Source organism: Daphnia magna, linkage group LG8 (assembly GCF_020631705.1).
Source record: "Daphnia magna isolate NIES linkage group LG8, ASM2063170v1.1, whole genome shotgun sequence".
In the NCBI taxonomy this organism is placed as follows: Eukaryota; Metazoa; Arthropoda; class Branchiopoda; order Diplostraca; family Daphniidae; genus Daphnia; species Daphnia magna.
Genome location: NC_059189.1, coordinates 8,585,848 through 8,612,028, shown reverse-complemented (window position 1 = coordinate 8,612,028; position 26,181 = coordinate 8,585,848). Strand labels below are relative to the sequence as shown.

The 26,181-nt window shown below is 40.4% G+C and overlaps 2 protein-coding genes and 1 pseudogene across 3 annotated transcripts; 2 read left to right on the top strand and 1 right to left on the bottom strand.

The window, feature by feature from the left end:
• Positions 1–19,495: 19,495 nt before the first annotated feature.
• LOC123475218 lies at positions 19,496–22,554 on the bottom strand (annotated as a pseudogene).
• Positions 22,555–22,742: 188 nt separating this feature from the next.
• LOC123466541 lies at positions 22,743–24,532 on the top strand. 2 transcript variants are annotated; one of them, XM_045177621.1, is made up of 4 exons: positions 22,743–23,145; positions 23,207–23,714; positions 23,754–23,805; positions 23,883–24,532. In XM_045177621.1, the coding sequence occupies exons 1-4, from the start codon at positions 22,818–22,820 to the stop codon at positions 24,528–24,530; spliced, it is 1,536 nt and encodes a 511-aa protein (XP_045033556.1). In that variant the 5' UTR covers positions 22,743–22,817; the 3' UTR covers positions 24,531–24,532. The 2 variants fall into 2 exon arrangements, with proteins under 2 accessions (XP_045033556.1, XP_045033555.1); XM_045177620.1 differs by having other exon boundaries at positions 22,744–23,145; positions 23,207–23,805.
• A 42-nt stretch (positions 24,533–24,574) lies between these two features.
• Positions 24,575–25,738, top strand: LOC116935904. The gene has a single exon (XM_032943111.2). It carries the CDS (start codon positions 24,575–24,577, stop codon positions 25,688–25,690), a length of 1,116 nt encoding a protein of 371 aa, XP_032799002.2. The 3' UTR covers positions 25,691–25,738.
• Positions 25,739–26,181: the final 443 nt, after the last annotated feature.

The window sequence follows — 26,181 nt, the reverse complement described above, 5'->3', positions numbered from 1 at the left end:
TGAACACAGACGTGCGCAGCTATACGCTCTGGAGGAGCTGGAAAAGACCTTGCCAAAAGGAGTATTCAGGAAATTGAGGTTGCCGGAACCCTTTCCGGAGCAACGCAAGCCAGACTCGAAAAGGCCAAAACCTTACTCGAGGCCAGCACCAGAACTGCAAGACGCCGTGCCACTGCTGAGCCCCGAAGAAAAGAAGCTCCTGGAGGAGTTAACCCACACCCGAACAACACAGGCTGCAGTGATAGCAGCAGCACAAGCATCAGCCCAAGAAGCAGAAAGAAAAGCAAAAAATATACTGGAAGCATCTTTAATCAGAAAAGAAAGAGAAAAACTACGTCTCCGAGAAGAAGCTCTAGCCACCGCAGCCAAAAAAAAACGGTTCAAACCCCGCCGGAGCCACAACCTGTGCCATCAAAACAACGACCCACCCTGCTGGAAAAAATAAATCTGGAAATCAAAGCGCAGACAATTCCCAAACCACTGCCGAAAGAGGTCAGATCGGTCGCGTCAACACCCAGAAGACGTTACAGCAGAATCGTCCCAGCGGAGAAGATAAATAAGAGGCTGGCAAGAAAGTTTGCGGGGCACGGATTAGATACGTCCTCAGAAGAAGAGGAGGAAATTCTCAAATCTCCAGTGTCAGCATAAAAAACTGTTTTTGTTGATTAAGAAATAAAATTCTTTTGTTAAACAGAAAATAGCTTGAAAATTCATTTATTTGTAACTTAAGTAGTTTCTCTAATGCTATATTAATTTAGTTATTGTTTTTCACAATTATATTATAATTGTTTTTCTTAAACACGAGACGGGATTCTCTATCAGCTTTTTCCTCACCCTTGCCTGACCCAAACCTACCATACCATCCAAGAAAGAAAAAACCAAATCCAGAAAAAGAAAAAGACCCGAAAAATTTTTGCTTAGGGAAATTAAGCAAATGCTATTTGGAAAGTCTTATTTTTAGAACACATAATATATTTTCGTTAAAAAATGATATTTTTTCTTTTTGCAATCTAAATAGAAAGCTATCACGTCAAATTTTGCTGACAAATTTTTTTACTCAAAAAAATTCATTGTTATGTTTTACCAATTTATTTTCATATTGTGTCCCTATCTATCGGTTTCTTAACTTAAGGAAGGTTGTTAAAATGACGAGATCATCAAAGAAAAATCTTCATATAATGAATTCATATTCAATATTCAAGTCATATTCAAGTCCTTTATATCGACAAGACGAAAATGCAAGATTACCAGTAAAGTTTAACTTAACTGCAAAAAACACCATCACTAAAGGACATAAAGGATCAAGGTTGAGCAAATATTGCGTAAACAAATTTTTCTTCTTGTCCATTCTTTTGAAATTTTGAATTTGCTGATTCTATATTTAATCTACTTCAGAGTGATGATGATGTGACTGTTTATGAAACAGGAAGAGAAGGACTGTGGTGATATGCTTGGTTTACGGACAACTCACGTTAACCAACGAATGGATTCCATCAAAACATTCATAAATGTTTCATGAAGTTCGCAATTAGTTTATTGTGTGATGAATAAATAAGACATTGCTAGTTATCTAGGACGTGTATTTCACAAGACACTTTTGTGACATGTGTGACAAAAGTATCTCGTAAAGTAGACCTCTGAGATAACTAGCACTGTATTAAAAGATCATCGATATTACTTCATACAAGCGTATAATGTCCAAGCCGTAAATGGAAATTGAAACATTAAATCGTAATCTATCGATATTGGTGAATGTTTTGTTTTCAATGAACTGTTGCTGTTGGTAGGATGAGATAGCATCAGAAAACAAACCATTAACAACATACAGATTCGCGAGAATGAATAACACCTGACGCTTATTGTTGGAGCCTTTTGACGTACAGTATCCTGCACAAAAATCCAAACACCGATTAAATTTTTTAAAGCCACCTATTGGCGGGGTAAAGGGTTTTTTGTTTGTTTTTCTTTAAGAGGGAGGGTAAACGGGGTGATGGACACATAGGGCAGGGTTGGGTAAGTCTAAACATTTTTTTTATGCCTTAAGGTATTACGCTTTAAGGCAAGTAACAGGTCGGGACATTTTTGCAACCCCCAGGGTGGTGGGTTTTTTTGGACAGTTGGAAATGTTGGACTTAGGCTGTGTAATATTCCTTACCCAAATAAATTAGATAGCTGCCGGTGCACGATTGTGACGATACCGATGGCATATGTGTAGACCCTCTGATTGCGACGCCGTAGATCAGTGTTCGATTCCCGATAAGGAATTGGGAAATATTTCGTATCGTTAAGATATTCTTCATTCGAATTCGCTGGGAATATTAATTTCTTTAGAACAAATGGGATTATTATTTTTTAAATTATTTAATAAACAAAAAAAGCACATATTGCTCGATGATAATTTGATTTATATATGAACGAGAATTTCTCATGAGTTAACCATAATAATTCATCACCTCGTCTGGAATCGAACACCGATCTCCAGAATCACATTCAGAAAGGCTACAACTACACCATTGACAACGACGTAAACATTTACAGGCAGCCGAAACATAAGCTAAATTGTTTCGGTAAGCAACATTACCAAGCCCAAGCCCTAAATTTTCAGCTCTCGTTTTAAAGAGCACACCACCCTGTGGGTTGCAAAAATGTCCCGAACTGTAACTTGCCTTAAAGCGTAATACCTAAAGACACTTTTTTAAAATGTCTAGACTTACCCAATCCTGCCCTGTCGTGTCCATCACCCCGTCTACCCTCCCCCTTAAAGAAAAACAAACAAAAAACCCACTACCCTGCCAATAGGTGGCTTTAAAAAATTAAATCGGTGTTCGTATTTTTGTGCAGGATACTGTACTATTGGCTGAGTGTTCTTGGGTAAACACCACCGCAATCAAAGGTGGAAACAATGGGAACCATCTGTGGAGAATTGAAACTTTATTTCTACTTTTAGAAAATGGCAATGCTGGCAGAATTGGTACGATTTTCTCTATCTAGCCCAAAAAAGGTCTTATATTTTTTGGTAAACATAAGTAAAGATTACTTTGAAGCCATTTCGAAAAATGAAACACAAAACCTAAATATTAATGAAAAAATCTTAGCGGATTATTATTAAAAACTATTCCAGTCACTTAAGGAAGTAACAGTTTCAGTAGCAAGAACAGCACTCCCACTTCCGACATTTAACGGAGATATCACAGCCTGGAAAGGTTGGAGGCTGATGTGGGCCACCTACGACCAAAACCCACAACTGTCAGAAATAGAGAAGTTTCAATATCTACGGAATGCGCTGAAAGGGAAAGTGGCCGAGTGTATCGCTCACCTACAATTTAGCAAGAAACAATATAAGAACGTGCTAGACAAACTGGAAAATAGGTTTGGAGATCAGAAGAAGCTGAAAAGCCATTACACCACAGAATTGAAAAAACTACTAGCAACCAGGCTACCAAACACAGCTAGGACAGAACAATTACAAAAAATATACGACGGGGTAAACAACACTAAACTTGCGTTTGAAAACTTAAAAATAGACATGGCCAGCTGTGGGGATTGCATCACATCAGACATACTAGACGCCCTACCCAAATCTCTGACAGCTAGATGGTGGAGGTTACAAATGGATCGAAGAAGGAGACCCCGACGTGACTGCCATTCTCAAAGAACTAAGCAAAGAAATTAAGCTGAAAGAAATTTAGGAAGGAAGGCCACAACAAACAAGAGAACCTTTTGACTTCAGAAAAAGGCCACAAGACAGACCGGTAGGCAAACTAGCGCCGTGCTGCTTCTGTCAGCAAAACCATTTACACCACAGGTGTACCACGGGAACATCACAAACAAGATGCACCATTTGTCAAAGAAACAGTATGTTTTACCATTTTTTTTTCAGCCGATAGGAAAGTAACTATGGGTTCAATGTGATGAAAAATGTGATAAATGATTTCACTAAAAGTAAGTAAACTATCAGTTTGGCGATCTTAAATATTTGTAACAAACTTCCTTTTTTTGTTAACTAGGTGGTTAGGCTTGAAACGTGGAGACATACAAGAGTCTAAGGACTATGTTTGCCCCAATTGCCTTTGAGACTACGATAAGAGAAAGCTGTCTTATTCTTAAGGAAATTTTCTTCTTATCTTTAATCCAGAATGTGTGAGAAATCCAAAATGTGTGAGTTTTCGCTTCAACAACCCGTTTGTTAAACAATCTATTTATTTCGTCCATCATCGTTCTTGAAGCCGATCCGCGTTTTCTTGTATCTAAAAAAAAAATTTGCGAAAGATCCTATTAATATTTTTACTAGCTTATGTGTAGTTCAGCTTCCCAAAATGACGCTGATGTAGGAAGGATTTTGTATGGTTGTTTGCGTAAGTTTGCAGATGACGAAATTCTAATAAACGAGGGCCTTTAGTATATGGAACAGTGGCGAAAAGGAGAATTTTTTCTAAATGCAATTGTATTTTTCGTTTTAATGCCTCTGTTGGTCAGAAACTTGAAATCTAAGAAGACTTGCATCTTTTGTATTCTTTTTTTCAATGCCTCTGTTGAAAAGGGGGTGTGGTGGAACTAATAACAAAGGACGAAAGAAGGAAATAAATCTGCAAATAATTAATAACTATGCTGTATTAAGTGATCCATGAAAAAATGTGGCACTTATCATTGCAAAACCACCTATTTACATTGCGGAAGACCTTATTTTTAACTTTGTTTTGAAACCACTTCAATTTGTGTTAATGTGTGGTTATAGTTGTCGGTGCGAGCGGATTGATTCCGGGCTCACTGACTCCACCTGATAAGGTGATTGGAGCATCAGGAGACTTAAGCGGCTATTTGCTCAATCATTATCACCATCTCCAACAACAAGGAGCTCAACAACAACAACACCATAACCCTTACGCCCTGACGCATCCCAGTTCAGCCATGGCTCCTTCCCTTCAAACTCTGCCGTCTCCGCTTTCCACTCCATCGCCACCTGTGCCCATCGATCGATTTGGTTATTTTCCAAAAAATTTGTTTAATTGAATTGAATTTAACGTGCTAATTCAGAATACCATATTAGTTCATGTGATACCATATTAGATTTTGATCGATCTAATGTCGGAGACTGCCGACTTAGGGTATGTTTTTATAGGTATATTTATATTTTTTCTAGGCCTAACACCCAGGTGTCAGCGTATGTTTTTTCTGTATATTTTCTAGGCTTAACACCGAGGTGTCAGCGTATGTACTTCTCAGGCCTAACACTACAGTTAGCGTATATATATATTTTTTAGGCCTAACACCTTTCTGAGGTGTCAACGTATGAAGGAGACATTGCCGTAAAATACGGAAAACGATGGTGGGTTATGGCTACGACACAAGCAGCAATAACATAGATCAAGAAAAGATGAAAATATATAAATAAATAAATTTATTGATGTCTTGGTATCTTCAGGCACGGATGGCTGGATAAACTCCGGTTTCTGGGCGGCTGGATGTTGCACGGATGTCAGGAAAGGCAGCAAGGCAAAGAAACGGCAGCAATGGCGGCAAAAGGCAACAAGGCAGACCAGCGGCGAGCAGCAGACACAACAGCCCAACAAAACAATGGTGTGTTTAAACAATAAATACCGAAATGAAGGAGACCAGGCGGAAAATCGGTGAAAAATGATTGTGACCATGTTGTCTAAAAGTGATTTGACCTTCTGTACTTCTTATCGTGCTTTTTCTTTTGGCTGCATGCGGCTGCATGCGAAGCTCGAATTTTTGATAGCTCCTCCAGCTGTTTCTTCTCTTCAAGACTCAGCAATGGCGCAGCACTTTGCGTTTCTGGCAACGGCCTCGATTATGGGGTAGAACTTCGGGTGTCCGGTTTCTTGCTTCGTGGTTCTGGGAAGGGCTCTGGTAGTCCTCCTGAAAACACCCCTGGGAATTGTATTTTCTAGCTCCTTCCAGAGAGTGTAGCTCCTGACGTCGGAGTCCAGAAGGGTTTGGAAAAAATTGAACACAGCTTGTTAGTATAGTGGATGTTCTGATACTGTAATTAGATTTGAAGGACCATATTAAATCTTGTGAGATTTAATGTCGGAGACTGCCGACTCAGGTAAGTATTTCTATGTGTATTTTATTTAATTTCTAGGCCTAACACCGGAGTGTCAGCGTATCTATTTTGTATATTTTTCTAGGCCTAGCACCGGAGTGCCAGCGTATGAGACTTTGTGTATTTTCTTGCCTAACACCTTATAGGGTGTCACCGTAAGGAGAGAAGAAGTTGCCGTAAAGAACGGAAAACGAGGGCGGGTTATGGCCGCGACACAAAAGCAGCAATAACCTAACAGATTCAAGGAAAGATGAGAATATTAATTTTACTGATGGCTGGATCTTCTCGAGTTGTGGATGCTTGGATAATTTTGGTTATTTGAATGCCTAGGTGTTCGACGGTGGCTGGCAAATGGAGATAATGGCAGCAAGGCAGCAGAGGCAGCAAGGCGGCAAACACAGCGAAAACAGAAAGGCGGCGAACAACAAGCAAACGAAAACAGGTAAGGAATTCAACCAGTAAACAATACCAAATAAGGAGACCAGGCAGGAAAGTCGGTGGAAAAATTGTGTGGTCTCTGAACCATCAGGCTCGGGTTCTGGAATTTCTAACAGATTGTGCCTTGGCCTCAGCTACTAGATATTCCATGAACTTTGCACTGAATAGGTTCTTTCCGCCACCTAGAAACTTCTTGTGATCCAACAAGCTTACATACTCAGGGTAAATCTGGGAGAGGAAAAAGCACCTCGCTAAACAGTGATCTCCACAACTTAATTGCCGTGCGCATAGCTCTGGTATCGTTCTGGGTTTTATTTTTATGATGGTTACGCTTGAATGAGAAGGACAGAGGTTTGGCTAGATCTAGGATTTTTTACGGTAGTTTTCGGCTGGCTTTTTCTTGGCCTTAGAAACTTGCGAACGTTTAACCGCCTTTAGCCGTAAATAGAGCGATTCGTCCAGAACCGGATTTCCCAATAGATCCTGTCTCCCCTTCAGTCTTGGTCTAAAGGCCTCTCTTGCCTCCTTTACGTCTTGTGATGTTGAGCTTGTTACCACCCATTTTGCCACCGAAGTCGATTTAGCAGATGAGAGAGTAAATTTCTTGAAGCGCTCTGTCAGAATGTGAAATAGAGATAAACTAGAAGATGAGCTAGAAGACGAACTAAAACTTGAAGACGAATCGATGGAGGAGCCACTGTCCTACGACATTCTTGCACTAGACCTAAAAGTGGTCTGAGGTGGGCAAGGGGGGTGTTTTCCCTCGTTGCAATTTTTTTGCAACCCCTGTTAGCGAAAATAAAAGGTCAACACTCAGTTAATGTCAAATAAATTTACCAAAAATTGCTTCATGACTTCCAAATCGGTAAATTTAGATTGCAAGAATTCCTGGCAGGATGATGATGTCTGATTTTAAAAAATCATACAAGTTACAGTACAAGTTTTTAACTAAACGATTTGAACTTTTTCTTTTGACAAACCTCAAGTTCACCATAATTTGATGCTGATGTTGATTTTGTTGTACTCGAGGTCTCAGCAGACGGAATCACTTTCTCTGTTTTACGGGTGTCCAATTGCTTCACGACTTCCAACTCAGTAAACTTAGATGGCAAAAATTCCTCACAGGATGATGCCTGGTTAAAACGGGAAAAAAATACTAATTACAATACACGTTTTTTGCTGAAAAAGACAACAAATGAAGAAACAAAATTTTTTGGGACTTTTTGTTCCTTTCCTTTGTATTTGGGATTACTTTAAAATAAAATTTTATTAAAAACCAAACGCATAGATTAGAGAATATAAAACACCAATTTTTAGAACATCCAGTCATTTTTGTCTTTCTGCGTTCTTGATGCCTTACTGGCTTCCAATGCCTCTGCTTGTGCGACTCGCATCAAGGCTTCCTTACTTGCAACCGGATCTTTGGCTTCATTGGTCTCCTCTTCTGTTTGACACGATTTTCCTGCTTTTAACAATATGATTCTGTAACCGAAATGTTTTTCTGGGTCAGGCCCTATTTTTAGAAAAAAAGAAGGACATTATTTATTAAATTTACAATGAAACTGTAACACTGGTTAAAACTTACTGGGGAATCTTTTTCTTGATTCACGAAGCATTTTCTCTCCACTCTCAGATCCAGGTAACGTTTTGCCCCCGTGCAACTGTTGTTAAACTGAAGCTTGCAGGAGTTGGTTTGTGTGTGACTAAAATAGTGTCAACAGAAAAAGTTTGTTGAATTTAGTCACAATAAAAATCGTGATGTAAAAAAAAGGAAAATAAATAAATTTTGAAATTGGCCTACCAGCTGAGAAGATATGGAAGCAAGGATTCGGTCTCAAGTATACCTTGAAAGACTAGACCTATTCAACTTAGACTTATTGCACTCAACTAAACGATCATAAGTTATGGTTTCTGGTGGCCTTGCATCCTCTAATACTTCTTTAAAAATATCGTCTAAAATTGCAACCTGCTTTCTACCTGCCTTTGCCTCTTGCTCAGCTTAAAAAACGCACAGAATTTTAAATTTAAATATGTTTAAATACCTGCAAAACTAGATGCAGGGCAATGTTTTTAGTAAAAGATTTGTATAACTGTGTCTACCTCTGCCTCAGCTTCAATTTCTCCCACACAAGACTAGAAGACGAAAGTAACATTTAGTAAAAGATTTCTCTAGCCCTGTTCAAATTTAAACAATTTTGGTGGATATTGATGTTGATGTTCAAGCTTTGCGGGTTGGGCCTTAGGGGCGCTGGAAATGGGGAACAAAATATGCGCTAGTGGGGTCAGCATCGACGACTGCTCACACGGGATGAGCAAGCTCACCTCAAACATGGACTACTATAACTTAAGGATGGGATTCTTTCCCAATCTTTCCTTGTTAAAGGGTGCTGGGTGGGTTATTTTCGCGAAAAAAATTAAAATATATCGTTAAATGCAGCTTTAAAAGGAGATTCTAATCAAAAAACTTTTTCTTTATAAAACGTATCATTCAAGAAGATATTGTAATTTTAATTTTAGAAGGAGAGGGAAAATGGCGGGCCACCGGTGCAATCATTCAATCACAAATCGAGCCAAGTTGACAGTGTCTTGAGCCATCCATAAACATAAACACAAACAGAACTCCAATCTCAGTGCTGTAGTTTTTCACTTACAATACACTTTGGAGACATAATTTCTACTGATCAAAGTCTCATTTTTGCGTTATTTGCTGCTAAACGTGTTATCTCATTTCGATTGCTTCTTTATGCAGGTTTTGGGGGTGAGTTCGCACTAGGAACTTACTAATACTGATCTGTATCCACCCTTTCCAGCATCTTTATCAGTGAAGCAAAGGTTCAGCTGAAGAAGACCATAATAATTTCCTCTCAATCATCTTAGTAGCTGTTCTGCTGGGATAGCAACGATTGTCCCCTGTGACTAATGTCTCCTCGATTTTGCTACAGTTGCCCCACGACTCGTGCAACCCAAAACTAATGCTCCTTAACTAAAGCCCCCTCTTTTACATAACAACTGACCTCCGTTTATCGGCATTTAGGAGATCAAATAAGGTTTATTTTTTTATCTTGAGCGAGTACATGGAAGTCGGGTTCGTCTATCAGGGGGAGTTATTCGAGAATTTCCATCTGCTGAGAGGTGACGAGGTACTTGCGTGACACGACGTGGCCGACTGGTTACCGGAGTTATTTCTGGAGGAGGAAGATTAATTTGCTCGACAGGAGGAACATTAACTGGCTCAACTTGAGGAGAACCGGGTGAAACATAGTTAACTGCAGGTGCTTTGATAGTTTTAGCCAAAAACCGCTTTGTAAGCTGAATGGTTTGCCTTTCAGTCGAATGGGCACGGTTTTGAGTTGTCAGCTGTAAGAACAATTAAAAAGTAATTAAAATATTTTAATTATTACAACGTTTTTAAATTTACGTCTGGTTCAGTTAAGTTCCTCGATTTTATAAGGAACTCACGCATGGAAATGACACACTTGAAAAAATCCGTTTCATTTTTGGCTATGGCCTCATTGCGTTTGCGCTGCGAGAGGGGTTGTCGTCGCGTTGTCCTAATATCTTCAGATTTAGCTAGGAAATCCCGAGCTTTTGAATCCTCAGCTTCGTTCAAAAAATATAAAAAAACAATCATCATTTAAATTATTGTTCCTAATTTTACAAATTCAACGTAGTTTTCAAAAATATTTTTGCATTGTACTTACAAATAAAATCCCAAAGGTTAAGATGTGATGTTCCCATGCGGTCATTCAACCACCTATGCCACGATTCCACCAAATTATTTGTCCGGTTTATAAGGCCAAAAACGCTGAAAACTTGAGGAGTAATTTCCCCGAACAAATAACTACAAAAATAGTTGTTCAGCTTCTTTATTCCAGCTTGAATTGCAGCTGTTTCATGGCGGAGATCATCATTATAATAAGCTTTTATATTTTTTTGTTAAAAACGTTGGTTACAATTTAGAAAATCATGTTTATAATATAAGCCAAGTACTTGATAGCCGGCCAACATTTCATCCGGTGGCAAAAGGGCAAGCGCTATAAGCTCCTTTAAATATTTTTATATGACAGCGCGGTTCTTATACGCAAACTGAAGACCATACTTTTGTGTTCTTCTCCAGATAGCCTGAAAAAAAATCGATTTAAAAAAAGCTTGAAAAAATTTCAGAAGATAAATTTACCAGAGAATAGTGAAAGAAGCAACCAATGTATTGGCTTCCATGAAAAGCAGCCGCCATCGATCCTTGTATTGCCGCCACTTAGTCGGATATGATGAGATCAACAGCAATGAAATGGTCCGGATAAAGTTCATCAAAAACATCGATTACTTTTTTTAGTACAGCATCGTAAAGAATGCGTCATTTTATAGTCATTAAAATGTATGCAAATGGAAAAGCCTAACGGAAATTTTGTATTAAATATGAGTCTATAACATCTTTGTTAATAACAATTTACCAAATGACCTTTAGTGATGTGGATAGTACAAAGTTGCTTAAACAATCCAGGAACTGTTCGAAAAGTTGCGTCAGATTGCAGCCTGGTAGCTACACTAAGTTTCGGCAGAAGTGTCGGGGATAGAAAGACCAATGCTTCTCCTTCAACCGTCTGAACGATGCCTCTAAAGAATTTCCCGCCATCAATGGCATCCCTTAATAAAAACAGATTGGTAATAATAGCAATGATTATAAGTAGTTATTTGTAGCATTACCTATACTCATGATAGTTTTCCATCAATTCCAATATTTCCTCAATGGGTATTTGTGGTTGACTTCTTCTTTTTGATCGCTGCATCCGATGCTGCATTGCATGCCATAACCAATATGAACCCCAGCATATCTTGAATCATACAATGGACGATGTATATTTCATTTAGGCGATAATGAAGATTGGCTTACTCTCTACGAGCGGTGTCCAAAACGATCCTATATCTACAGCAATCCACAGCAGCAGCATCAACAGACGCATTGACTACACGAAGCAATTGTTGTTCTTAATGCTCCGGCGGATGATTGTGATAAGCGTCACCATGTCTGCTAAAAAAAGCGTCTTCTAACCCCGATTTAACTCCGACACTCTGAAGTTTTTTGTGGTACTTGCAGTGGTATATATTGTGTGCTGATGTGTAAAACTAATACATTTCACAAATATAGTTCAATTCAAGTTTAATACAAATTAAAATTCCTACGTTTTCTTCTGGAAGTAGTAGATAAAGTCTTTCTCGGAGTTGTAGCGGGTACCATTGTACTTAACACCTTTAACGGGTTCGACCACAATCTCGTCCTCTTCATAGAACATTTTACTAATCAAAAGAGTAGAGATTGGAAAGAGAGATGTGCAAGATGTGCTAGAGAAGAATGATTGAACCTTGTGACTTCCTACTTCCTATATTTAATTTTATTCAACAAGGTTCCGAAAATTGCGTAAGTCGGAAACCAATAAGAGTCAAAGAACGGAAAAGGAGGGCAGGAGCAAAAAATCGGCCAGAACAAACAAGGATTTAACTACAAACATTTGTTTTTGTCGTTATATCCTCCTGGGAGCTGTGCGGTAGCCGATGCGTGATCAAACACCCGATCCGACGCGCGATCCGACGCTTGGTTTGCCTTCTTACAGACCCATTACTGGCCATGTTGACTGTATTTAATCCTATAGTGAAGTTGAGATAGCCTCCCCGATCCGGATTCTTTAAAGAAGCCCTGGCGATGATATCCTTTTACGCTGACTTGGCAAGGTAAAGTGTTGATGAAGTTGAGCTGCATGCGACCATCAACGGGTATCGTCGCGTATGTTGGTTCAATGCAGATAACATACATTAGTAGCCCACTTGAACGAATATAAATGCGAAATCCAACCAACGATCGTTTTTCTCTTACTTCATTCTGCGACTGATAACACAAACTGAAATGCAAAAAAAACTTAAAACCGATGGCTGGGGGGAAATTGTTATATTTTTGGGGGAAGCATTTGCTAGAGGGGCAATAGTTAGGGGGCCAAAATTCTGGGGGGGGGGGCAATAGTCATGGGACAACTGTAGCAATTAATGGGAGGCATTTGAAATAGAGGGCAATCGTCCACATGCCGTTTTGCTTGGTATTTGAATCCATTTGATGCTCAAATTTCACCATCACCTGCCTGTAAGCCTCGCTATAATTTTTATTGGTAAATTACTTGACATTAATTTTTAAAAGTAAGATTCACAGAATCACATTGGTTATTATTTATCAGGTCTCTTTATTGGAATATTTTTAAGCCTTTCATGTATTCAGCATGTTTCTGATTGGGCTAAAGAAGCAGCTTTGTTTCCTAGAGGACTCCTAAAGACTCTTTTCTTGAAAAAATTGATAGCTGTGGGCATTTTAAAAGAAAGACTTTTTAGAAACTCTTTAGTTGACTCTTGTATTGTTAATATTTTTCTACTTCTTGGAACAAGGAACATAGGATGTCTTGATGCCAACCAAGTGTCATTGAAAAGATTGTAAAAAAAATGTTAAAGGTATTTGACAAATGTGTAATAATGTCAGTAAAGTACTCTTTTTGTTTTCTTAAATTAGCAGGAAAAAACTAAAGCTGGAGGACTCAACATTTGTTTCTCGTTACTAGTTTGGTAATAAATTGGTAAAATGAAATGTCTTAAGACCTGTTACTTCAGATCAATTATTTTCAAAAGTGAAGATTAATTCCATAGTCTTCTTCCACAAACTTCTGAGACAGACACCCATCAACAAAGGATGGGTGATAGATGATATTGTAACAGATTCACTGGGTTAAGGGATGTATTAAGTCATAAGTAGCCAGCTTCTGACTAAGATGCACAACACACAGTGTTTTGCATCTTTTTTAAAAGATAAGTTAAGATAAGATAAGATAAGATAATTTTGATATCTTTTGATATCTTTTATCTTTCAAAATTTTTGTGATATCTTATCTTAGCTTATCGGGTTTTTAAAAGATATTAAAAAATATAATTTGGCCAGGTTACTATTTTTTTCGCAAATGGTTCCCTCTGTTGTCTGATAGCGTTATTATAACGTTAGACGTTAACGTTAAGTCTTAAAAAGCTTCACAGCGTCACTTTGACGTACAATGCAGACTACAGAAGTGCAGATACAGTCAGAAGCAAGTTCTAACTTCTTAGTTCTATCTAAAATCTAACACGGTTTTTGGTTGACAAGTGAATGACTGAATGGTTCACTGATAGTCTGACGCTGATGGTCATAGATTCTCGTAAGTAATTGCTTTCTTAAAGTAACCCAATGGTTTTCTATTTAACCTACGAAGACACCATTGCTTCTAATAGGTCTCTAACATGCAGTGTAACGTATCTTTTATTTTTGGTTATCTGATAAGATAACACTTTTTTCGCTACTGCGAAGACAGATAAAGATAAGATATTGACAAAATTAAAAAAAAACAGATAAAGATAAGAAAAATATCAGATAAGATAAAGATAAATTTTCGTGATATCTTTATCTGATAAATTGTTAAAGATAAATTAAAGATAAGATAAGATATTTAAGCTTTTAATTTATTGGAGAACATTGCATGACTGTAACTTAATATTACTAATTAATGTTAGAATTTCTTTTAATAAACATTAGCATTTGGAAAAGATTTGCTTTCATTCTGCTACGTTTAGCGTGAAGAATATCTGCTGCGGTACTAAATACACGTTCGATGCTCCCACTTGAAGCAGAAACAGCAAAAATATTGTCACGTGGTCAATGACCATGTTCTGTGATCCGGTATGCAATGCTACCGGACGTGTGACGTCAGTGTTCCCCCCCCCCCCATATATAGTCCCCCGCGGTCGTGTATCAGGCGGCAGTCTTAGTCTTGTGAACCGTCAATGCAACATACTGTTACATGGTGGAGATGCAGAACCTCCGGTAAGTCTCTTTTGTGGTTGTGTTTCTGTTCGATTCTGTGCTACGGAGGCGGTGGCTGTCAGGGACCCCTGAGAGTCGACGACCCAACTGGTTTTGGCACCTTAAATTGTTGGGGTACGGGGTCACGGCTCCGACCGTAGGGCAATCGGGGGAAGCATAACGAAGGAGAGACGCCGGGAGGAAAACGGTGTAAAGGGCTAAGGCGGGGCAGACGGGTACATTGAGGGAACGTGGATAGCGGAAACCATGAGCCGAAGTGGTCGGCAAGAATCGGGGCAGTGAACCGTGAGCTGAAGAGTTCGGCAAGAAGCGGAGAAGTGACCGTTAGCCGAAGTGTCCGGCAAGAATCGGGGCAGTGAACCGTGAGCCGAAGAGTTCGTCAAGAAGCGGAGAAGTGACCGTGAGCCGAAGTGTTCGGCAAGAATCGGGGCAGTGAACCGTGAACCGAAGTTTTTGGCAAGAAGCGGAGAAGTGAACCGTGAGCCAAAGTTGTTGGCAAGAAGCGGAGAAGTGAACCGGGAGCCGAAGAGTTCGGCAAGAAAAAGGCGGTGCGAGGATTGCGGGAAGTAGATGATAGGAGAGGAGGACGTAAGGAGCGGGGAGAGAATCCGAGACGCTCGGGGACGGTTCGGGGCACGGGGTAGTTGGGGGATACCCGAGATCGGGAGTGCATCCCAGGGGCGGGCGAGGACGCGCAGTCGACCGTTGAGGGAAAGCGGAACGGAAGAGCGAGGAGAAATAGAGGACGGGGCTAACGAACCCCAACAGGAGCAGCGACCGGCATCCGTTCGGCAGGAGTATCATCTCACATTCAGTGAGGAGGAAACTGAGCGATGGGAGGACGCCGAAGAGAAAGAAGGATCGGGAGAACACGGAGAAGAGCAGCCAGAGTGGGATTTCACGGATTTGAGAAGAAGATCATCCAATATCAGTAGCTACATCCGGGGATTCAGAGCAGCTCAACAGCAAGTGGGCGCAAGGCACGCGATGGCCGCACAGATAAAATTCCAATCCCCACCCACCTTCGGGGGGAAGGACGGGGAAGACGTCGTGCAGTGGATGCATCGATACGAAAAAATCGGGAGATATAATCGATGGGGAGATGAGGAACTTTGCGACCACGTGGAGCTGTCGCTGTCCGGGGCAGCGCAGAAGTGGTACTCATACAAAGAGGCCGCGGGACAACTAGCAGCCGAATGGGAGGATGTTGCAGGACCGCCAATTGTACCAGGAGTTAAAACACAGCTGTTGGAGCAATTCAAGCCAGTCAATCAGAATCGATTCAATGAAGCGAAACTGAGAGAACGCAAACAAGGAATCGAAGAATCCACGATCGAGTATTTTTACGACATCCTGGATTTATGCCGCATAGTAGACCCGAATATGTCCGAAGCTACGAAATTGGCACACCTATGGAGAGGAGTCAAGCCAAGTTTACTAGAGAAACTCTGGAGTTTGAAACCCAACTCATGTGACGAATTCCTTCAAGAAATTAAGCGGTATCAGGAAATGACTTCCCGAGCAAGACACGAGGAATGGGCGATGGGCGTGGTCGGAAAACAAACACCAACGGCGGGAAGTGAGAGAATGGATCGAATAGAAAAATTGCTAGAGGGACTGATGGGAGCCGTTGCATTCAGGAACGCATCAGGGGCAGCCGCACAGCAAGGAGAAAGAGCGGAAAGTCAACAGTATCGGTCGGATAACCGATCGATACTGAAATGGACTTCGGATGGGGAACCTATCTGCAGCAGATGTAAGACGGAGGGACACATCGGGAGAGAGTGTCCAACAAGAACAAACGGTCAGGGAGGCCTGAGGGCTCGGACGCTGGCCGGACAGGTCGTATGCTACGGGTGTGAAGGGATAGGACACATACGTCGCGACTGCCCGAGCTCCCAGCGAGAAGGAGGGGCACCACAACAGCAACGGCAGGTGCGATTCACTGGAGAGGGTAGGCAAGTAATTGGTCTAGTAGGGACACAGCATGTAGACCCGGAGGTGCTAGCATGGCCAATTCTGAAAATCGACATCCAGAGGATGGTAGTACTGGATGTGTGGTGCTGGGGAAAACGGGTGGCTGCCGTTATAGATACAGGGGCGGGAGTGTCCGTGTGTTCACCCAAATTAGTAACAGAACTAGGGATAACAGTGACACCATGGTGCGTAAATCGTCTAGTATCAGTTGACGGCAAGGAGATTCAACCGGGAGGAGCCGCAATGCTGTCAGTATCAGATGGGAGGATGACCGTAGAGGGGGAGGCTTTGGTTCTGGACGGCGACATCGACTTACTTCTGGGGAAGGACATGTTGGAAAAACTTGCAACGCGGGTGAAGATTGGGGCGCTACCGGAGATCTTCATTGGAGACACTGCCATGGGAGCACCGGTGGAAGAGATGACGGAGGAAGCACCGAAACTAGTAGTCCAGAATGGATGCTGGATCCCACCCCGATCGAGGAAAGTGGTCGCAACTCAACCACTAGATTTGAATGGGTTTGGCGAAGGTGCACTGGTGGAACCATCCCAAGCATTGCAGAGGACGAAAAGGGTGTCGACGGGTAAGGTCCTAGTTAGCGGCGTGGGAACAATCGGACAGATGGCGATAACCCACTTATCGGACCACAAACAATGGATCGAAGAGGGGACGGTGTTAGGAATAATCGAGCCAGTGACCGAAATCAAGGAGGGAGACACGCTAGTAGCCGTCGCGACAGCAGGGGCAGAGAAGAAAGCGCGTCGAGAGCACAAATTTGACAGCAGGATTTGAGAAGGATTAATGCCGACAGACAGAGAAAAGATCCGAGAAGTGTTAGTGGAATATGGCGACTATTTTTCGTGGCCCGGAGACCAACTAGGACTGTGTACGGCAGCAGGGCAGACAATAGAGGCCAGGGGAAAGGACATCCGTGACCGAGAGGCTGAAACTAGAGAGACTATACCCCTGAACGAGGAGGTGCAAGAAGCTCGAAATGAAAGGGTAAACGATCAGGTGCGTCGATCGACACGAGTCCGGATGCCACCGGTACCATACGGACAAATGCCGCAGGTGGCAGTGGGGGCTCTTCTCCTTCTGCTAGGACTACTAGGACCACGGATGGGGGAACTTTTCCCACCTACTCAACTGCGGTCGGTAGACGACTCAGTAGACGACTCGGAGAGGGAAAAACGAGCGGCGGAACATCATACATACCCATTCGAGCTATGGGGTGTGGGAGCAGCGTTGTTTATGGCCAGTGTGGTTGTGTTCAGCATCCAGTGGTGCCGCGGGAGAAAAGGAGACGTTAATAGGGCCGACATTCGGGAACGCCTACGGATAGTGGAGGAGTTCGTAGAAGAAGAAGCTAAGAAGCGACGTGCGCGGCGGTGAAGTACCGCCGAAAAAAAAGAATTATGTTTTTTTTGGGGAGGAGGGGGGTGTCATGTGGTCTATAGCATGTACCAATGTTCCCGGTTTTCTTTCGGTATATCTTTTTTGTAATGTTTGTTTTTTAGTAATGCATTCGGGGACGACTGCAGCTAGAGGGGGGGATGTCACGTGGTCAATGACCACGTTATGTGATCCGGTATTCAATGCTACCGGAGGTGTGACGTCAGTGTTCCCCCCCCCCCATATATAGTCCCCCGCGGTCGTGTATCAGGCGTTAGTCTTAGTCTTGTGAACCGTCAATACAACATACTGTTACAATATCTTTGGCTATTAACACCAAAATTGGAAAACGATGGGTGTTGTTTTTCCAAAATTGTAATGACCTTCGAGGTTTTGTTTGTCCGTTTGCTTTCAGCGGGTCAACCAACTCTCTCATCGAGGAAAGGGGCTCATTTAGAAATGTATCAAATTCCTTAATGACAGCAGCAGAAGTACTACCAGACTGATTTTCACTCGGCTCATCCAGTAACGTGCTGTATAGTTGACTGGCTTCGTTGCTGGCTATAGCGCATATTGGTGCACAATCGTTCTTCTCAGTTGAATTGGGCTGTGATACTTGGAGTTGTTGAGCTCTCATTTCCAATTCAGCTTTAACGGCTGCTACTACGTCCCAGTCAGACTCACTTGATTTGGAAATCCATTTCTTCTTGAACATTGGATTCAGCATTTTTCCTATTAATCAACAAAGAATTATTAAAAAGAAGACAAAGTGGCTTTTTTATATTAAAAAAATTACCAAGAACATAGAAAGTATCTCGTAGAACATAGCTTAAGCGCCTTGCGAGTAATTCTTTTAAGACGCTGGCAATTGGTTTGCAGTATTTGATCTGACTTGAAAATGGACACGCCGGATTGTTGTAAAGCTTCCCGTTTGAGTCTTTTATGGTTACGCTTACTTTGTTCAACAAGTCTAGATAACAAGTAATAACATTTCCTGTAGTCTCATAGTCTCCTTGCAAATCATTGGTTGCATCTTCAAACGGCTGTAAAAGAATTGTTAGTTCTTTCAACACGCCGAGTTCGTGATGGGATAGTTCTCCCCACTTTTTAGTTGCATTAAGTTTTGATTGAAGTTTGCGGTCCTTATCGATTGCTTTAAGTAAAGCTGCAATCATTCTTAACTGAAAATTCCATCTAGTTGCGTTTTTAGCTACCAAATGAAATCCAACTGCTTTGTACACAGTTTCAGTGTCCAAGACACTCTTACGAACAAAATTGACTATCTCACTTGCGTGTTCGACTGCTGCAACCCTAGCAAATATCTTGCGGGGCAAAACCAGTTTTTCCCGGGTATTTTTCACCAGTTTTAAGATAAAACCCCGTGGTTTACCCCTGGTGAATAACCGCTTGTTTGCGTGCGGAAAACGGTTTAAAACTAGTATTTATAACCGTTTTAGAACCCACCTTCCATATAATACTGAGAGGTAGTACAGTGAGCAAAAAGGTGAAGAAAATCGGTATTTTACTGGTGGTAACTACGATTTATAAACCAACCTTCCGTAAGAAAAAAAGAGGTAACACAGCGAGCAATAAGGTAAGAAAAACCGGTAATTTTCTGGTAGTAACTACGACTTATGAACTAGAATTTAAAAATGGTTCCAGGTACCCTACTTTTTAAAACTACTGAGCTTCCCCTTCTTTTTCAGATAGTTTACTATTAAGTTAAAAAGACGAAAATGGAATTGAGAAACCATCAGCGTTTATTGCGTTTTGTCTTTGCATATGAAACAACCTTAAATAAAACCAAAGTACGAGTAACTGCGAAAGGCAATAAATTATAAAATGACAATTTTCTGACTTTAGAACGACATTGGCAAAGAATAAACGTCAATTCAATAGGTTTGAAACGGTGTTGAATCTTCAATTACAAAGATCTGGTGCTCGAGCAAAAGCAGGCGGAGGTCTAAAATTAACAACTTCTTTTTCTAGAATAGTCGTGTAGTTGTAGAGAATAACCGCGTCACTGTCATCATTTGCATTTGGAAGCTGAGGAGCATCTGCTGACGCATCCGTCTCCAAGGCACCTGGCACATTATTCTTCTTCCTGTAGTTTTTGGCATTGTATTTCCGGCAGTTTTTAATCATTTCAATTAGCCTCCGATGATCAACGTTTGCAGTGTTCCGCGAAAGATTAAAAATAACGAGAGAAACTAAAATAGAAAAAAAATAGAAGGAAATAAGGGCTGTTTGTAAGCGCAAACAAAAGATGCTTACCTCCTATAACTGAAAGCATATTCATCAGACCAGAGAGTCCGGGCCTTAAGTCATTGACCCGACCAACACTGCATTTTCTGACTAGTTTCGTCACATAAAAACAAACGATACGCCTGGTTTACAAAAGCGCCTATTGATTTGGACGCCTTATATCGCTCAGATATGAAGAAAACCTGTGGAGAACATAAGATAAAAAATTAATTTTGAAATTTAAAAGAAAATGAACAGCTTCTAACCATGCTTATTGCAATTGTTTTGTCCGAGAGAGCTGTGTTGGTAGCAATGAGTTTTTCTACTGTATCGCAAGAAACAATTCTGAAGTTGGACTCCACGATCCATCTATGGTAGTTGGCGTGCTTGGTAGCTTTTAAGGGCAAATCATTTTTGAAAGACTCCTCCATTCTTTTAGAAACGGAATCTAACTTTTCGATTACTGTACTTCCAAGCCCATCGAGCTTCTTTTCTACTTGCTCAATGGCTCTCATCAATGTCTGAACGTCGAATGATGAAAATGCCTGAGATGACTGATAGCCATTCAATTGCAGGAGATCGCCACCTGTGCGAAAAGGTTTCAATAATATAAAAACACTTGAGAGAAGCATGAAAATGAGGTTCAATTACCGTTTGCCCATGACAATGGAGTGTCATTATTTCTGTTCAAGCTATGTGTGTAAACAGCATCCAACCTCGTGAACTCATCACAAGTAGGAAAAGATGGAGGACTTTCCAACTCTTTGTCATGATGGCCAACACCTAGCAACAACAAAATAGTCAATGGAATACGAAGTAGTAAAGTGACGAAAATAAAATTTACCAATATTCGTTGAACGTGTTATAACGTCGTTGTTTTGAGTGCCATTCAAATATGCCCCATGTCCACGAGTTTGTGTTTGTGAAATGGACGGCAAAGCGTTGGAACCCTGAATATCAATATTATTCCGATTCTGCTCTAGTTCATCTTGTACGTGGCCTGTTTGCAAATTGAGACGACATATAAACATGAACATCATATATACATTCAATTAAATGAAAAAAAAAATAATCACTTGTAGACGGTAAAGGTGCTCCATTGTTGACCATTCCACTTGCTTTGTTAATAGCTCCACATAATGCTGCTTCAGTTCTTGTGCCAACATCATGCGGTTGTGGACTAGGAATAACGGACGGACGAAGAATATTGCTGCCGTCACCACTGCTACCATGGGGCGCCGGTACAGCTGCATTCGAAACTGGCATGGATGAGTTGTTCAATGAAACCAACTCAGAGTTGGTGGTGATGTTGCCCACACAAGCTCCAACATTTAAGTTCGTTGGGAAATTTTCGAAATCAAACGGGGTGTTCGACTGACAAGATCTTAAGCTTTGAGTCCTGATGGCAACAGCTGGATTGAGGTTGGAGCTGGACGATGGTGTCTCTATTAGAGAATTATTATTCGTTCTTCTTTCCTTGCCTTTTCCGGAAACCTTCTCTTCCAATGGACGCTTTTGAGCTGCCTTCCTTAATCCTCTGCCCAAAATACGATCACTGTCGGAAATAAAAGCGTCTGACAGTATGGGTTGACCATTAGCTGCAGCTTTGGCGGCCTTTATTGCTTTCGTAAATTTAACTGCATAAATAAACATTACGGTACAAACAGGTGTGTAGAAACAAATACATTAATTAACTTACCAACCTTGGTTTGGTTTAAAATGGCATGAATATCATATTCCATCCACGACTCGAATGGTATTTGGAATCTTCTGAATGTCTTCTCTCCCCAGTCAATCGGACTTTTACCCCCAACTGTGAATCTGGGTTGAGGATAAAGTAGATATTCCATGTTGCTCGAAATCCATCAAGTTGGGATAATACTGTGCACTTGTCGCTGTATGCGGTCTTCTCCACATTCCAGTGTGGTAACAATGAAAAACTTCACTTCACTCGATGAGTTACCTCCAAGTGGATGACTACCAACTTCAGGCAAAATTTCATTGTACGTTCCCTTCCAGAATTGCTGAATTCTTCCAACCTGAGATAGAAATCATTAGTTACAGTAAAGTGAACAAAAGTATTATCTTTCTAAAATTTCAAAGAAAAAGACCTGAAATGTTTCTTCGGCAGATGAAAACGAATCATCTTGTGGTTCATCACTGTCACCAGAGGATGCCATCTTCAATATAAAACGCTATATTATCCTGAAAAAGAACCATTAAGAAGTTAATTAACTGATTAGTTCTGCAATCACGTGTGAAACATGTGATTACCACGTGAGAAATTCACAAAAATCGAATGACGGAAAAAAGTAAAAATCAAACATGAAATATGTCATCTCACAATCAATTTAAATTTTGAAACGTGAAGTTTAAAGCACAAATCACATATTTCGGTGAAATTTTACCTGAAAAATCGTCGAATTAGGTACTTAGAAAAATCACGAAATTTGAAATCGAAAGCAGGCTTAGGAACACACAAGTTTGCCACTACGTCACAAAATGGAGTTTCTGCACGCCACCGTTACTGAGAGATCTGGCATCTTCTTTATTATTTAAATCGGATATGAAATCCATTAAGTCTTGATGAATAAATTTTTAACAAATTACTGCATTTTAGTTCGATATAAGAATAGGAAATATGAATTGAAACAGATAAATCCAATCAGTTGGTCAAACGTAAGTGGCAACAATGATCCCTAGGAATGTAGCAGACGCTTTTCATTTTGTGGAGCGCATGACAGTCACGTTTTTCTTTCTTCCTATTCTGTGCTAAGTTAGGTTTTTTGCAGTTTTGAACTAGAATAGTTGTGTCAAATGTCCGAGTTGTTACCGTTCAGTGATGTTCAAACTAATCAAATACTGTTGATTGCTGGATACTTTAAACGTGAGCCCAAGAAGAAGGCTGGTAACGTAACAGCGGAATATTCAAGAATCTTACAAAGAAAAGCACGAAAGTACATCGACGAGTGGCTTATGAAAGGTGTCCCACCAGTTACGTTTGATAAATTAGCAAGATCAGCACCATGGATTTTTGAAAAGTTTGAGTTGACGAAGTCTGTAGTTCAAGAAAACATATCCACCCAGCCATGTCAATCGACATCAAAGCCAACACCTGTTCCAGGAAACACAACTACACTTAATGGTAACCCAATCTAGTACCGTTTCCTTACATTATTTATTATTAACAACATATACTTCATTAGGCTACCATACATCGCAGGATACTTATGGACAAGAAGGTGGAACGTCACACATTGCTGAACTGTTGTTTAGTGAAGATGATGATGATGATGGAGATGATACGTCACATGAATTTGAAGGAATGCCAGCTAATTTTTTATGTGGTGGAGAGTATTTGGAAAAAACACTGACTATCAAGAAAATTTTACAGCATTTTGCAGTGTCAACGAATCAAAAGAAAAGTCATATGACATACTTGTTGAAACTGTTGATTGAATATCAGCCTCTTCCAGCCTACGACTCATTGCCAGCTACAGGCCAGCAGTTACTTTATATAGATGGGAGAGATGTAGTGAATCAAAGAAGCGCACAAACCTTGACATCGTCACAAACACCTAGCTCTACTGAACAACCGACGAGAAAAAAAAAGAGAAAACCGATGCCTTTACCCCCTGTTATAAATTTGGACGACGAGGGCAATTGCCTATACGTGCACTTTGGGCTAGAAAACGCATTATGTGGTGATTCTGTTGGCATCTATTTTAAACACGCGGATATCCTCCAGTATGCTGGCATCTATAGGACAAATCCTGAAGCTTTGCCCTTTTGTTTAAGAAACAAGGTAATTTTTGTTTTTATTTGATGAAACAGTTGGCAAAAAGTCGTTTATTTCTGATCTCCTTTATTTCGTTTTCCTAGATTTACAAGATGGATAAGAAAGTTGAAGTGGAGCAGGCCAAAGCATTTCTTCAAGGTCGTCGCTTGGATGACACGGACAACGCAGTTTTGATCTCTCGTCATGTGACACACTTTGAGGTGGATTTAAGTGCGGATGGAGTTCAGTTTTTCGACAATTCAGAACAGTCTGAATGCATCCCTATCTGTATGATAGTCCATTCAGTGAGTGAGTCTACTGATCTATCCAAGTGCAAGCGTATTTTACTTAAAGTGCGAAAACCTGTTATTATTGGCGTTGCTCATTGCAAAACAAAACCAGACGTGAAGAAATTCCTTGCCCCTTTGATTCAAGAATTAGTGCGACTTGATCCGACGAATCTGGATGACCAAGTTACTGCTGGTCGACAATTTACAGTGTCAATTCGGTGCATCATAGCCGATTGGCCTATGCGATCGTATCTTAAACGAATAAAGGGACATTCAGGATATTGGTCCTGCGAACGCTGTATTCAGGAAGGTGTACGATGCATTCATCATCCCACAGTGCCACTGAAATCAGGAGAAGAGCCGAAAACTAGTATTCAATTTTTGGAACTGAACGCCCCCCAAGAACTGATGAGGATTTTTTGTCATATTGTGAAAGCGATGAAAGTAGAGATAACCACATAACTAATGTTAACGATATAAGTCCATTTGTTGAATTGAATGTTCCAATGGTTACTGCATTCCCCATTGAACCGATGCATACAATGTATGCATGTTGTTTTGGCAGATTACTAAAGGGAATAGTATCAGTTCAAAAGGAGGGTAAAATAAGCAAAAATCTTTTGTCTTTAATAGATTCGAGACTGCGACTTTTCAAAAAGTGCAAGCCATTTGAGTTTGACAGATACCTTCGATCACTTAAAAATTGCGTAAACAAGTATAAGCATCATGAATTAAGAGATTTGTTGATGTACTTTCTTTTTCCAGTATTTAGTGGCATTTTGAGTGAAAAACAATTTAACAACTTAATGTTGCTTCAATATGCGATGCTCTTAATGGGAGGTTTTAGCCCAAACCCGGTACCAAAAGAGGATGCCTTGCGAGCATCGTGTGTTTTGAAATTTTTTGTTCAGCAACTTATCGATTTTGGCTATCCAATCAGGCCGACTACACACACAGTTATTCATCTTCCGGAAGACGTTATTCATTTTGATTGTGGAATTGAATCTTTGAGTGCTTTCCCTTACGAAAATTTCTACAGATTCTTTAGAAACATTCTTTCTTCGGGAAATAAACCTTTAGAGCAGATAAGAAACAGATTAGTAGAAAGATCGAAGTATCTTTTGCCCACTTCTTCGGATGGGATGATCATTAATTCATCACAACAGCTTTTGTTGGGAAAAGAGCAAGAAATGAATTCTAGTAACAAGGTCGTTTTAAGTTTCAAAAATGGAAAAGGGCCCGATAAGGAGAAAAAAATCACGTTCCGCGATTTCGTTTTATCAAACAAATTCCCTAACAATGTTGCTCTAATGAAAAACGGAAATGTAGTCGTCTGTTCTGATATCATCGAAAATCCCCCCGAAAGTAAAGTGTTGCTCATCATTGGTTCCAAATTTTCCTTAAAAGAAGATGCGTTCCATTATCCTTATCCCTCATCTACCTATGGAACTCATATTGTTTCTAAACTTGAAAATAGAATAGGTGAATGGAATTTAAATTGCTTACAGGGGAAAATGTACGCATTGCCGCATAAATTAAGTGATTATAATGATTTGCCAGACATTAGAACAAGCACTTGTAAGTGGTTTGTAACTCCTATTCGTCACACACTGCCTATGTAAATTTTCTCCTGTCAAATAATACATAAGTTCTACTGTTTCTTACAACTCCAGGCGATTTATGTTTACATTCTTTTAAAAATCAAGCAGCATTTTCAAATTTTAAAGCAAGATTCTGATCATATGAATCTGCTGAGCACATTGAGGAGCATTCTCATGAGTTGTATCTCATTTTTACAGGGATGGGTCTCATAACAAAAAAAGGACGGTGGAAAGAACCAGTTAAAAACTGAGTAAAACACGGTGAATAAAACCCGTTTCTCAAAATGATAGTGAAGGGGAAAAATACCCTTTTTTAACGGAAAAGTGAAGGTTCTTAAACAGTGGAAATCACTGAAACTGAAAATTTACCACGTTTAAGTACTAGGGAAGGGTTGAATGCGAACCCAAACCTGAGATAGCTTTCATTGCATCACCAACAACCAACTGAAGTGGGTGTGCTCTGCAGGTTGCTCTGTAGGTAGCAGTAAGACAGTACTCGACAACTTCTCGAA